Source organism: Sabethes cyaneus, chromosome 3, assembly GCF_943734655.1.
Source record: "Sabethes cyaneus chromosome 3, idSabCyanKW18_F2, whole genome shotgun sequence".
Lineage (NCBI taxonomy): Eukaryota > Metazoa > Arthropoda > Insecta > Diptera > Culicidae > Sabethes > Sabethes cyaneus.
In genome coordinates this window covers 27,948,322-27,963,673 of record NC_071355.1, presented here as the reverse complement: position 1 = coordinate 27,963,673, position 15,352 = coordinate 27,948,322, and the positions used below count along the sequence as shown (strand labels likewise).

Below are 15,352 nucleotides of genomic sequence, written 5' to 3'. Positions count from 1 at the left end.
GACGTATTTTTGTTGTGTATGTGAAATCCACAAATAGGATCGATCATTATGGCTTGGCACAATCTCACCCCCATGAAGCTCGAAAAGTACAAAGTTTCGAAAAATATTATTTTCGTAATCAAAACTTATCCAACGCATAATAACCTTTCAATACAATGTAAATGATTAGTTTATATACCTTCAAAATAGCAAGTTGATGCGATTTCTTGTTTGGGTTGGTTTATGGGGGACATTTTTTACAAGCGTTATTTCCGAGTATTTTTGATCGCGAACTTTGAAGCCCTGTTTGGGCTAAATAGTTTGCTCATATTGAACTTGAATTTAGGTCACCAGTTTCTATAGATATAATAAATTTTCACAAATAAACATTTTTGATTTTTGGCCCAATCTCACCCCCGTGGCACAATCTCACCCCGGATGGCGGTACTGAATAACTTCGTAAAACATTTGAAAGCAATAAAATAATCGTGTGCAAAGTTATTGAGTGTAATTGAATTTTAAGTGCTCTCGACCCTTCAAAAATGTATCATTTTTCATTCAAAAAGTTGCCGAAGACCACATTAAGCTGAGACATGCCGTTTAACCGCAAATATATTTGTCTCTAAATTTTAATTTCTGGCCCATAGTGGACCTTTAGAACGAGTTATAAAATTCTTGTTCAGGAATTTATCCGAAAATCTTTCATCATCTATTACGACGCAATCGTATGTGATCAGCAAACCGTTGTACATCATTTTTAACCGTTTCTAACGTTTCAGATTTTGCGTTACGATCCGGTACTGTTTGTGCTTTTGCACTTCTCAAATTAGCGAGATTCCTACCATTGCAAATGAAAGTTTTGTCAAAATATTCCATCACGTTGCGGAGCAGTACAGAGTGGAACTCGAACGACGTAAAAAATCTTGGATAAATACCTGAAAATCCAGAGTGGTCTGCATTGAAGTTGGTGAAAGTGGTAAATATGCCAAAACCAACTGTGTGTAATGTTCTAAAATAGCTATCTCCAACTTTTTTTGGTTCACGAACCCCGCCTGGCAGAATTCTTTATACTGTTCTGCAGCGAACTAAACTTTTGGCAAACCCTCAATTGGGAAACGCTGTTCAAAAAGGTCTAAACGCCGTCTAAATGTTGTTGTTCTGTATTGTAAATGCAAAATAATTCTGTACCTATAAATTCAACAAAAAATATTGTAGATTGAGGGTTAACCCAGATATTTTTTTGATTCTAACTGTTTGACCTTTTAGGTCAACAATAAGGTTTGGTCAAAAATATGAATTTTAGGGTTTATAAACGATCTATTAGAAGCAAAAGGAGTATGAATTCAGTTTAAACAATATTTTTTGATTCAAAAAATATGATATAAGTTGAACTCAACAACAGGTAATTGTTGTTTCAAACTATCATCATTTTTCTGTGTGTACAATTTTCACGCCTGTGATCGCCTAGTGCCTGTTTTCAACAGGGCGATTCAGCGATAAAAAAACATATTTTTATAACCATAGCAAAAAAACATCGCTTAAATTTTCGAAAGCTTTTGAATATGTTTCAAATGAAATAACTTGACCACACATAAAGAAAAACTTCATGTTATGTTTCGTTTTCCGAGCATTGGGGAAGCTGTCATTTGAAAATTCAAATTTAAAAATAATTAACATAAAAAACAAAAGTGATAAACTGCCGATTCGTGTAAAGAAACCAGTTACTGAATCTCGAAACTATTCAGTAAAGCGAAGTAGTTACTCTCTGAAGTACTCCATGAAATCCGTGGATGGTCTGCAGTGGACTGCAAAATTGCCAACATAAAAATAGTTTAACCCAGGGCTTGAACCCTAAAACTCGAAATATGTAAATTGATTACCAATTTTCGAAGTATCAGTCGGCCTGCCTGCCCGTGTATTTTTCTTTGAATAGGTACGAGATTAGATTGTGTACGTTACCACTCCACGAAACACGAGTAAAGATTGCACACACGCATATCAGCGGGCACAGTCTGAAATTCATGAGCACAGCGCGTGATCGTTCTTGTGCCTGCATGGTTGGATGTGTTGAGATGGTAATTTTCCACTAAAATCAGCTTAGTATTTTGTGGCTGTTTATTTGCATTCAAGCCGGAGCTTGCATCACAGTACCGCATATGATACCATCGACCGGAAAGAGCTATGGAAAATCATGGACGAGAACAGCTTCCCCAGGAAGCTCATCAAACTGATTAAATCTACGATGGATGGTACGCAGTGCTGTGTTCGGATTTCGGGTGGATTGTCAAGTTCATTCGAATCACACAGAGGGCTTCGTCAAGGTGATGGTCTTTCATGCCTGCTGTTCAACATAGCGCTACAAGGTGTTATGAACCGAGCGGATATCAACACGCGGGGCACGATATTCAACAAATCTAGTCAATTCGTCTGCTTTGCCGATGACATGGATATTATCGGCAGAACATCTGTGGCGGTGGCTGAAAAGTACACCAGACTAAAGCGCGAAGCAGAAAAGATTGGGTTAAAGGTAAATACGTCTAAAACAAAGTACATGCTGGCCAGCGGAACCGAGGCCGAACGACACCGCTTGGGCAGTAGTATATTGATCGACGGCGATGAGTTTGAGGTAGTCGATGAATTTGTCTACCTTGGCTCACTGGTAACGGCGGACAATGATACCAGCCGTGAGATTCGGAGGCGTATTATCAGCGGAAGTCGTGCTTACTATGGGCTCCACAAGCAATTGCGGTCGAGCAGACTAAGTCCCCGTACAAAGTGCACCCTGTACAAGACGCTTATTAGACCGGTTGTTCTCTACGGGCATGAAACATGGACAATGCTCGAGGAGGACCTGCGAGTGCTCGGAGTTTTCGAATGACGAGTGCTAAGAACGATCTTCGGCGGCGTACAGGAGAACGGAGTATGGAGGCGGAGGATGAACCATGAACTCGCACAGCTCTATGGCGAACCCAGTATCCAGAAGGTGGCTAAAGCTGGACGGATGCGATGGGCAGGGCATGTTGCAAGAATGCCGGACAACTACCCTGCAAAGATGGTGTTCGCCTCAAATCCGGTAGGAACAAGACGACCAGGAGCGCAGCGAGCAAGATGGTTAGACCAGGTGGAGCGAGATCTGGCGGAGAGTACTCGGTGTCCGAGGAATTGGAGAGCGGTAGCCCTCAACCGAGTTACATGGAGAAATTTTGTTCAACAGGCTTTGTCTTAGGACGGCAAGCCACCTAAGTAAAGTAAGTAAGTTGCATCACAGTACACGGATTTATGATAATTAAATAATTTTAAGATTCTTGATGTACGGTTCGCAATCGTTCGGTATTTAACGGCTGATGTAGTACATATTTTCTTTGCTTCTTAAAAATATCACAAAAATCAAAATTAACGATAAACCATAGGTATGTTAATATTTCTGCAAAATTTTCGTTTCCATTACTCAATACTGTGTGAATAACCCGATGTCGAAACAGAAATCTATTGGACTGTCTTGTAGCGAGAAATACTTTTTAAAATATGCGCACCAATGAAAATCCATGTACGCTTACAATGTGCAGAGGAAAAATATGTTTTCAATTAATATAAAAACACATGAAATTTATAAACAAAATAATTTTCTATGAATGACTGTTCCAACAAAGAATTTTGTTAGTTGGCAGCAAAAACGACAAATCTACTAGTCGCACAATACTTTGTTTATACCAAAGCAAGATTCAATTGCTAATACTAGCTGATATACCGTACATGCAGGTAATTCCGATCAGTACCTAATTTCGATCACTCAACCAAAGCAACCGATTTTTAAAAGTTGAATTAAAATTCATAGCTCAAGGGCAATAAGCTTTGACTACGAGGATTTTCATTATAACCATGGTACTTTGGTTGAATAATCGGAATTAGGAGCTGATCGGAATTACCTGCCCTGACGGTAGATTTTAGAAAGCTCTTTTTTCTTGAAATTAAATAAAAAAGAAAACTTTCCAATTATCAGTGTCTGTTTTCGAACTTCTAGTTCTAATAAACAACTAGTTCGGAAACAGATACTGATGAAGCCTGCAAGTCGTAGGCGAAATACGTATCTGTCAGGGTCAGGGTCAGGGGACAGGGTGTAGGTATCGCGACCCCGGTAAGGCAATATATAGAATCTTTCATTTACCACGGAATTGGAGAATTTGAAATTGGAATACGGAATGGATCAATTGACCAGTCCATGAACCAGTGCGAGCTGGTTTGCTTGCTCGAGAGGTACATCGATTTGGAGTGGAGATCGTTGCTATTCAGGAAGTTTGGTGGCAAAATTCCGGAGAAAGGGTTTCCCGTACAGAAGATTTGTAGATGACCACATATGTGTGTTGAGAATTAAGGACCAATGCTTCACCCACAGCCTAATCAACGTTTACATAAGGACGAGTTGTACGACAGATTCGAGAGGACCTATGGAGAGTATTTCGACGAACACCTGAATGGCGCCCAGGCGGAACACCATGGCGGCAGGGAAAGCGACTTCGACGGTGCAACAAACGGGGAAGAGGTGCCAGCCCCAACGATAGGCGACGTTAAGAAGGTCATCATGCAGCTAAAGAACAACAAGTCAGCTCGGAAAGATGGTATCTGCATCGAAGCGGAGCTTATTAAAATGGGACCAGTTGTTTGTATGTACCGACTAATTGTAAGAATTCTGGATACAGAATAGTTGCCGGAGCAGTGGAAAGATGGGGTTATCTGCCCGATCTATAAAAAGGGCAACAAGTTGGACTGTGAGAACTACCGAGCGATCACCGTTCTCAATGCCGCCTATTAAGTGCTGTCCCAAATCATTTTCCGCGTACTATCACCATTTGCGAACAGATTTGTGGGAACTTATCAAGACGGCTTTGTCAAAGGTCGGTCTACAACGGATCAAATATTTACACTGCCGCAGATCCTCCAAAAGGGCCGTAAATACAGAGTTCCCACGCACCATTTGTTCGTTCTCTTCAAAGCCGCATATGATACCATCGACCGGAAAGACCTATGAAAAATTATGGACGAGAACAGCTTCCCCAGGAAGCTCATCAAACTGATTAAATCTACAATGGATGGTACACAGCGCTGTGTTGGGATTTCGGCTGTCAAGTTCATTCGAATCATCCAGAGGGCTTCGTCAAGATGATGGTCTCTCATGCCTGCTGCTCAACATGGCGCTGCAAGGTGTTATGAACCGAAAACCGGGCACGATCTTCAACAAATCCAGTAAAGTCGCCTGCTTTGCCGATGACATGGATATTATCGGCAGCACATCTGTGGCGATCGTTGAACAGTACACCAGACTAAAGTGCGAAGCAGAAAAAATCGAGTTAAAGGTAAATACGTCTCAAACAAACTGGCCGGTGGAACCGAGACCGACTGACGCCGCTTAGGCAGTAGTAAAATGATCGACGGCGATGAGTTTGAAGTAGTCAACGAATTTGTCTACCTTGGCTCACTTGTAACGGCGTACAATGGTACCAGCCGTGATACGGAGGCGTATTATCAGCGGAAGTCGTGTTTACTATGGGCTTCACAAGCAATTACGGTCGAGCGTACAAAGTCCCCGTACAAAGTGAACCCTGTACAAGACGCTTATTAGACAATTGTTCTCTACGGGCATAAAACATGGACAATGCTCGAGGAGGATCTGCGAGTGCTCAGAGTTTTCGAATGACGAGTGCTAAGAACGATCTTCGGCGACGTACAGGAGAACAGAGTATGGAGGCACAGTATCCAAAAGGTGGCTAAAGCTAGACGGATACGATAGGCAGGGCATGTTGCAAGAATGCCGAACAACCGGACTATCCTGCAAAGATAGAGCACAGTGAGCAAGAAGGTTAGACCATGTGGAGCGAGATCTGGCGGAGAGTACTCGGCGTCCGAGGAATTGGTGAGTGGTAGCCCTCGACTGAGTTACATGGAGAAACTTTGTTCAACAGGCTTTGTCTTAGGATGGCAAGCCACTTAAGCAAGTAAGCAAGTATGAAGAGGGGAAAATCATCATTGAAGATGCAAATGCGCAGACCGAAAGGAAGGAATACTTCCGTCTCGTCGTCTTCTGTTTGTGGACTTTAAGGCGGTGTACGATTCAGTCTCAGAAATGAGCTGTGATAGATAACATTACAACATGATTTTTCGATGTAACTTATTACGCTGATTCGTGTGACGTTGGAAAAGTCAAAATCATGCATCAGAATAGCGGATCAGCTGCTTTCGAGAAGGCACTCTCTAATCAGCTAATTAATATTGTCATGGAAGGTACAACATGAAGAGCAACGTGGAAAGGAATGGAACTATCATAACGAAATCTCATATGCTTTTTTGTTTTGCGGATGACGTCGATATCGGAATTAACCGTTGAGCAGAAGAGGGCTTTAAACCTTTTAGACGAGAAGCAGCGAGATTGGGACTTATTACACCGCCAAAACGAAGTACACGGTTACTGGCAGGAAACATAAGAGAGCAAATAGTGTTGGTGCCGAGGTGGAGTTGGATGGGGAACGATGTGAAGTAGTGGTTTGCTCGTGAGATGTGACAAAAGCCGTGAAGTAAAACGGCGTACTGCAGCCGCGAATGGAGTTTTCTACGGATTAGCGGCAGCTGAAGTTGCGTAGTTTCCCAATCGGCACAAAGCTGGCGGTCTACAGATCACTAATCCTCCAATCCATACACCATACTCCATGTATAAAGACACTTCAATTGTAAAATCATGTTCCCCAATTTTATGTACCCAGCTAACTAACGAAGAGCAAAAAACTTTAAAATAATAAATTGTTCTTCTAAATAAACGTTTGAAGAAGACTTTTATAGCTTTTGAGCTTTTTAAACACCCAGTAATCTGAACTTAGAAATACTGGAATGTTATCTCTTGCATTTTTAACCATCAAGGAGTGCTCCAGTCCTGCTCCCCCTAAAAATAGTGCGTTCAACTGAAGTTTAGGTAATAAAGCATGAAAGGTACAGGCACGAAAGAGACAAACGCGTGACCCTCCTCTGTGCTGACGATGACGACGACGACGAAATGTGAGTTAATTTGCAGCAAAATCAGACGAAACATGTTTTTGGTCTGTCGAAAGCAAAATGCATTTTTGTGTTACGTCACATAAACTGATAGTGCCAGAATTAAAAGAAATATTATTGTATCTATTCTAAAACTGGTACCTACTACTTTTTGCTCCAAATATTTTTCCACGAGGCTAGGATCAGTATTGCATATTGATCATTTTTGCCGAGACTTCTAAATCTCGCAAGTTAGGCCACATGTGCTACGTATGAATCTTAATTATCATTTTTATGATTTTTTAGTTACTAATTATCAAGTTGGAATTATCATATGATTCACCAATTTAAGGTTTTCGTGCGCTCTAAAGCTTTGTTCCGTCGGTAGGTCAGTTTCATAACGTAGTGTTTAGTTTGAGTATTTTTCTACCGAGTTAGGTCAAGCAAATCTTTCATTTTAGGAATGATCACAATAGTTCATACTGATTTGATGGCAATTTGAATTCAAAAATAATCTAATGCTAATCAACAGCCAAGGAAAATATATCTAAACAAGCACACGCGGGGATAATCCTACGTCATCATATCTTGTTCTGAAATAAACAAGATGACGCAGATCATGTAAATTATAATACTACCGGTCGCCTTGAAAATCGCCGTAAGATGCCAGCCAGCAGCGGCGACGGCGTTCAAACTCTTATCAAACTGAAAAGCCACACGCTTAGAAAACTAGCAAATCTATTTAGAACCGCTGGCTGGCGGCTGCTGCTGCCGGCCATACGGCCGTACAAGTCTGTAAACTTTTACATCACACAACATGGCTGCGAGTCGATGAACTACTCGCTCTAGTTCAAGGTCATAGTCATGCGAACAGCCAGCCGACTTCGCTGAATTGCGGTGCGGTATTGCGATCTATGCACAGGAAAGTGCATTTACAAGCAGACAGAACTGACGTTCGAGGTGCACCGGCACTAGTTTACATTACCGCACGCGCGAGCGATAAAAGTACACTTTAGAAAAGTGAAATAAACTAGCAAGCTCTCATTGGCTACGGCTGCTGTGCCGGTCCCATTTCCGGCTAGAAAACGAATAAGAAAATATGTTTCACTTTTGGTCTGGGAAACCTTTACAATTTTAAAACTATGTCAAACACGTGAAAGTACTTGGCAATGGAATCAACTCAAGATTCTTGAGACAACTAAAACAGGGAAAGTCCAACGATTCAGAATGGCTTAGTTGGCAAAGTGTAATTTACTACAGTACTCGAACTACCGCTTCCAATATGCAGTGGAGGCGACCGTGGTCGGTTGACAAACATTGTAAACACGCCGCTGATTTGATGTTAATTCAACAATGTAATCCTTTACGAACGGGTACCCGCTGGCACAATGTGGCAGTCTGTCTGCCTCTGGTTTACGTTCGAATCAGTCGGCACAATTTAACACGTGTTGAGCCTCAAAATGTGTTAATTATAATAAGGCCTATTTGGTTCCTAGATGAGTAAGAGAGTAGAAAACGCTGATTAGTGATGCAATGATTTAGTTTTTGAAATCAGCAGCATTACACTCTTTAGTCTACAGCAAAACAAAATCATTAGACAAATAATGGTATTTCGAATCAAGAGTTGTTTTCGTTCCTGTTCATCTCTCTTCATTTCGCTCACCCACGCCAATAATCTAGTCAGTTCGAATGTCTTTTTAGTGGCACCGCTATGAGGGCGCGGCACTATTTAGCATTTTCCTCTGGTTGGTCATCTTTTGCTTGAGCCGTAGACCAGTCTGTGCAGTGCTTTAGTTAGATGCGATGCACAAAACGTTCAAGTAAATAGCGCAGTTTGCGAGCACCATCTTATTCAAGGCCATAGTTAGGATAGGGTACGCGCAATCTGTGCGAACGTGGTTCCAAATTGGGAACCTATTAAGAAAGTTTTTAAATGGCGTTAAATATTTTCTGTCATGAGTTTGCACTAAACTGACGAGCTTCGAATAATCTCATAGTTTTTCATTTATTAACACCGGACAAATGTACCGTCGAGCTACCATCAGGGACCGGCTGGGAGCAACGGCATCATGCGCGCAATCTACGGGTGCTGTTGCACTAGTGCGGAAATATGTATGGGATCGACGGTCCCCCCTCTAGGTTTAGCGACGGCACGTGGAGAATAAATTGCTAATAAAACAAGTACACTTTGTAGACACAATGTAAGCTGCTGAGTGAATGAGTACCCTGGCTCGGAATATGGCGCGTGCGGTTTCGTATCACGCACAATCTCTGTTCTTAGTTTTTTCTACCTACCAGTCTGCTTACTCCTTAGTTTGCTGTTCTACAGATATCGTAGCGTATCGGACCCGATGAAGGCATCGGTAAGGCTTTCGATTCCTTCCCCCAGAACGGACATCTCCGTCCCGGACCCGGTGGAAGGCGGTGGGGCAGCAGGGTTGTCGGTAGCTTTTACCGAAACATTCACCGAAGTTCCATCGGTTCCAGCAATGTTGTTAGCAGTTTGATTCTGCTGATAGAACGATGTCATTTTACCGCCTCCTCGCTCGATTGAATTCCCGTTGATCAGACAGTCGCGCGGGGTTTCCGGACTGTATTGGAATAGTTGATCGCGACCATTGTTCAGGGTAATCGGAGTCGTTGGCACCGATTTGGGAAGCTCAAAAAGGGATTTAGAAGAAAGACCGTTTGATCCAAGCATTGCGGCACAGTTGGGGTTTGTTTGATTGTATGACATCTGATGGGGAAGCGGTGTTGAAGGAACCGAACGCGACACACTGCTGTACGGTGCTTTCGGAAATATGTCATCCGTTTCTAAAATATCGGACATCATTGGGTCGGATGCTTCTAGTTTGATTGACTGAGCGAGATTGTTTGAGGAAGGTTCGTTCAGCATGTCCAGGATGTTGTTTGGATCGGAGAAGTCGTCGCATTCGGAGGGAGCCGGTGTTTGTGAAACGGATGTGAAGTTGGAATGGTTGTACCCATCGTAATTGGGAATTAGAGGTACACTACTGGAGCGGGATTCCAGTGAATTGACCAAATTTTGCTGAGACTGCATGTGAGTAGAAGGATTGCATATTGGTTGAAAAGAGGGCATTGTGTTCGTGTTTAACGGACCTGGGTTCAGTCCAAACCTGTAGTTTTGGGCTAGAGAAGGACTGGGAGGAGCGGAGGCGGAAAGCTCGTTCTTTATATAAGATGCACGTTGCTGGTATCCAGATAGCTGGATAGACTGCTGGTTCTGCTGGAGTATATTAAGTGTAAGGCCATTATTAGCAGGTTTAGTTTTGCGATGTATTGGGGTGTTTCTTGGACTAACGAACGGACTAGCATTCGGGGTGCCATTGCGGACTGGTTGTCTAGCTTGCGGTAGAACCCGCGGAGACTGCGGACCGGCCGAAATTGGAACAAAGTTATAATTTTTTCGTCGTCCATTGGGACTTTGTAAAGTAGTTCCGCCATTTGCTGCCGTCCCCACCGCCGAACCGTTACCTATATTATTGAAACAGTTTTCGAGTGATAATTTCATTCCACCAGTGGAATTCTTTTTCGTATCCATATTAGTACACGACGCTCCGTCTGTACTAGCCACACCATTTCCATGATGACGTTGAGATAACATGGCTAGTGATGCTGCTGCTGATCCCGGTTGCAAGCCCAGTTGCTGCCCACCGATAGTTGCATCAAAACCATCAAGTTGTCCACCTACCTGCGGTTTATCTATGCCACCAGATTGTGCCATATTTTGCTCTAACATGCTTCTTAACTGCGATAGCTTTAAATTTGTGTCACTATCGTCAAATATTCCCCCATAACCACCCCCAGCCTGACCAACGGAGGACACAGCATTCGATCCTGATGACGACGTCATTGGCCCTACGGGTGGTCCATCAGGATTATTCTCCTCCGGAAAGTACTGCAACAATTCCTGGTCTTGATCCTGTGAATTTTCTTCCTCACAATTCAAGTAGTCATCCAGCGCATTCTTATCCATGTTACAAATGCTGATCACCCGTTCCCTCGGAATGATAAAATCCTCCTTACTGCTGGTCACCAAATCTTGCGACTCGATCAGGATCAAATTGCCCATTTCATCGTAATGCGGAGCGGAATTGTTTTGCGCCTCGATCGCTCGCTGCTGCTGCTGTTGCAACATTCGGAAGCGCTTCTGACGGGTTAAATGCGCTATCGACGCTGCACGCTTTGCTGCAGCGCTCGGCGGTCTCAGACTTGAGCTCGGTATGATTGACAAGGGTTGATTCTGAGCTGCAGCTTTCAACTGTTGCGCCTGGCGAACTTTTTTGCAAAAGATATTGTACTCCTCGGCAGGGCTACGCATCTCCCGGCCGGTGACAGTGACTGCATTGCCCGCAACTGACGCTGCCACCGCTGGCGTTGCGGCTAAGACTCCATTGCCTGTATCACAGTTCAGATTTGTACTTGGATGGCGCTGCTGGTGCAAAGGCGGTTGCTGCTGCTGCTGCTGCTGTTGCTGTTGCTTCATCGTTTCGATACCGACAGAAGTGTTATTGTTATCGTCGTCGGTAAAATCCTGCCGCTCGTGCTTGATAATCTGATGCAGCAGCGCGGACGGACTGCCACTGGTAGCAGGAGCAACCGCCGGGTTTGCACTGGTCGTTTGCTGCGCAACGATATGATCGCGTGATGATGGGAGTTGAGTAGATACCACTGATGATGATGATGGTTGCGGTTCGGATTGGCCAACCTCGGAATCCATGCTGGTAGACAGCGTCTTGCGGCGTTTTCTTCGACGTTTCTTCAGGGCGGCGGCCTAGTTGTGGAAGAAAAATTTAATATGAACAATTATTTTCAGTGGTCACTTCTTCAAGTTAAGATTGAAATTTTTTTAATAAAGGAAATTTTTATGAATAAACAAAATATAGTTTTGGTTTTATGCTGCTCAAAAGATAAAATGCAAAGAAAACTACGCTTATTTAATTTTTCTAAATTTCTATTTATAACATCATCCGAACAGTAATATAACGTTGCTAAAATTATAGAAAACAACTCGCAGCTACACTCTGGATTAAAAGTTTTGTGTCGCTGAAATGACAAATCACTCACAGTCAAAGTGCTCTTCCAGATTTTGTGACGTCGTCAATTCCCAAGATTTTTCGTTGTGCAGTATCAAAGTATTAGAAAATTTGACTTGTTGGAGAAGTCTACAAATGTTGAGAGGATAATGTGAACAAGCATCACATTTTCATGAATTTCAGGGGAGCGTACGATACATTCGAGCGCGAACAACTGTGGAAGATAATGTACGTAAACAGTTCTTCGGACAAACTGACGCGGCTGATCAAAGCTACTCTAAAGTGAGTGATGTGCTACCACTTGCGAACTTCGGGGGCACTCACGAATCCCTTGGAATCGCGTTGAGGGTTGTGGCAAGAGAACCTGTATGTTATTCAACATACTTAATGAAGGTGCGATCCGGCGAGCGGGTATCGAAACGTGACTGTTTACAGAGCGTCGTCGGCAAAGCAGATAAATTGACTGGATTTAATAAAAACTGTGCTCCGCATTTTGATCGACGTTCATCTACAACACCTTCAAGCGCAATGTTGAATAGCAGGCAGGAAAGACCATCTCCTTATCGAAGTCTCGTGCGAGACTAGGTCCGATAATTCACCCGAAATTTTCACACAGCTATGGATTCCATCCATCGTAATCATGATAAGTTTAGTAAGCTTATCCGGAAAGCCGTTTTCGTCCAGACTTGTCCAAAGCTCCTGTCGGTTTACACTATTATATGCGGCTTTGAAATCAATGAACAGATGATACGTGGGGACGCGAAATTCGCGGTGAAGATTGCTTATTAACTTTCCAATCTATTCGCTTGCGTCCATGGAAGATTACGTAGAGCGTATCGAACAAACTTATGCTGCACTGATTCGATTCGGGAAATTTATACTCCTTCATAAGGCGACCATACCAACTGACGCGAATTCAAGAATGGATCTTACCAATGAGCAGTATAATGCGCGAAGACACAGTGGATCGGTGAAGTCAGCAGCATCTTTCGAAATAAAACTTAGTTGGCGGTTGGCCTTCGCTACAATAGATGAGTAGTGCATTTTAAAAGTTAGTTGGTAATCTAACAGAACGCCTGAATCCTTAATTTGGTCGACTCGATTCAAAATAGTCCCGTCGATGGAGTAGTTGAACAGAACAGGATTCTCCAGACGCCGGTAAGAAATTACACAGCACTTCGTTATACTAACCGCAAGACGATTAGGCGGCACCATCTGGTAAACCTGTCCAGCATATCCTGTAGACGGAAACATTCATCTAACTTGCGGATGGCAAGGTAGATCTTCAAATCATCCGCGTAGATCAGCACACTTCCATTGGGCTGGTACCGAATGGCCGAAATGGACCAGGGAGACATTATTGAAGAAGAGAGCAAATAGAAGGGGTCCCAAATTACTTCCTTGAGGAACGCCGCCGCACGGAGTGAATGTTGTCGATTCAACCGATCCTATCTTTACATATAGATGTCGGTTTGTCAAATAAGATTTCAGCAAGTCACACAGTCTATCCGAGAAGCCGAGACGACGAAATTTTGCGTACAGTATTTCATGGTCTACTGTGTCGAAAGCTGCATTGATGTCTTTATATACCGCATCAATTTGCACACCACTGTCCATGTTGCTTATACAGAAGGATGTGACCTCACAGAGGTTCTATTCTACAGAACGCTTGTGGAAGAACCCATGTTGAGAAGTTATAATATAGTGTTTGCACGCCTCACAAACCACTTTATTAAATATTAGCTGTAACCCCGCGCGTTGCCTCGTGTCTAATTGTGAACAAATTGGTGGTACGCTATGTAACTCTATGAGGTGCAACTACGTTACTTTTGCTCGTCTTGAATGTAATCTGGTATGATTGGTTTGAGTCTTTGCTTAATGTGGGCGATTATTACCATGAAAATACATACCGCGCCCCTCGTTTTGGCGACAGACATAAGCCTCATATATTTATGATGATCTCAAAGCATTTTGATCCAGCGGACAGCGATGTTATCCCACGATAGTTGGCAATATTCGTTTTGTCTCCTTTTTTGTATACTGTTGTCATACACGAGCTTTTTCAGGCTGTGGGAAACGTTCCAGTTTGCAGTGAAAGGTTGAAAATCGCTCGCAGAGGTTCTACCAGAGCACCGGAACATTTTTTCAGCACGCACGATGGGATGGCGTCTGGCCCAGCAATAGATGATTACTTCAACTTCGCGAGCGCCGTAATAACCATCTCACCACTGATACCGAAAACATCCATGTCAGCTTAGAGTTCACAAACGACCAGAACTGTTTCGGATTCCTACGTAAGTTACTTTCTGTGTGAATAATATGTCGTCTATATAGCACTCGATTGTAACAACGGTATACTCGAGACTCGCTTCCTCAAATAGGCGTTTAGAGAACTGGTTTTTATGTTGACAGTATTTCTTGAGCATTTCCGAACGTTGTCGTTTCAAATACCTCAACCGCGCATTAGACCAAGGTGGTTTTTTGGAAGGTCTGAACGGGGGTACCGCCTCAGAAAAACAGCAACGTAGTTTATCATTGAAAGCAGTAACAGCATCATCAGCATTCATACTGACGTATACATCAGACCAATCCATATGAGATAGCGATCCATTGAGGGTATCAAAATTAATTTTACGAAAGTCGAACTCAAATATGTCAACATCGTCATAATGAGGTATAACAGGGAGGCCCTCTACGGTTAACAAAAGAGCGGGATGATCAAGATCCAGTCGGACCACAGGTTCGGGAGCCTCTTCAGCTGTGCTGAAGGCAGTTACAGGATCGGAACGGCAGAACGACAAGCCATCGAGTAACATGCGACAAGCTGGTGGAAAGTGCGATAAAAGTGGATCAGCGAATAAGTAGCCACTTGTAGTAGCACTCCATTCAACGCTAGGTTGGTTGAAGTCACCAAAAAGAATTATCTCGTCACGGTCAGAACGATTCGTGCTTTCAACAACGGTGTCTAGATGCGATTGAATGTGGTTGCAATCCTTGCTTTTGTCTGGTGGAATATAGACAACGCCAAGTAAAATATCCTTGTCACCAGTGGCGATTTTGATCCATAAATTTTCGACAGTATGTCCGCTGGATAGATGGACAGAAACAGCATTGAAGTTTTTCGCAACGGCTATCAAAGCTCCACCACCACATTGCCGAGAACTATTTTGTGCATTACGGTCAACCCGGAAGACATTGTAATCGTTAATGAATAATTGGCGAGAGGTACTACGATCATCGAACCACCTCCCAGTAAACACATATGGATGGTACGATAACTCTGAGGTACTCAGGAACAC

General features: G+C 43.1%; 1 protein-coding gene across 1 annotated transcript in view; it reads right to left on the bottom strand.

The window, feature by feature from the left end:
* Nucleotides 1-4,074: 4,074 nt before the first annotated feature.
* The window catches only part of LOC128740957 (uncharacterized), a 29,061-nt gene continuing 17,783 nt past the window's right edge, over nucleotides 4,075-15,352 (bottom strand). Inside the window, exon 6 of the mRNA XM_053836533.1 lies at nucleotides 4,075-11,791. Within this exon, the coding sequence (XP_053692508.1) occupies nucleotides 9,320-11,791 (2,472 nt within the window). The 3' untranslated portion in view covers nucleotides 4,075-9,319. The remainder of the gene's footprint in view (nucleotides 11,792-15,352) is intronic.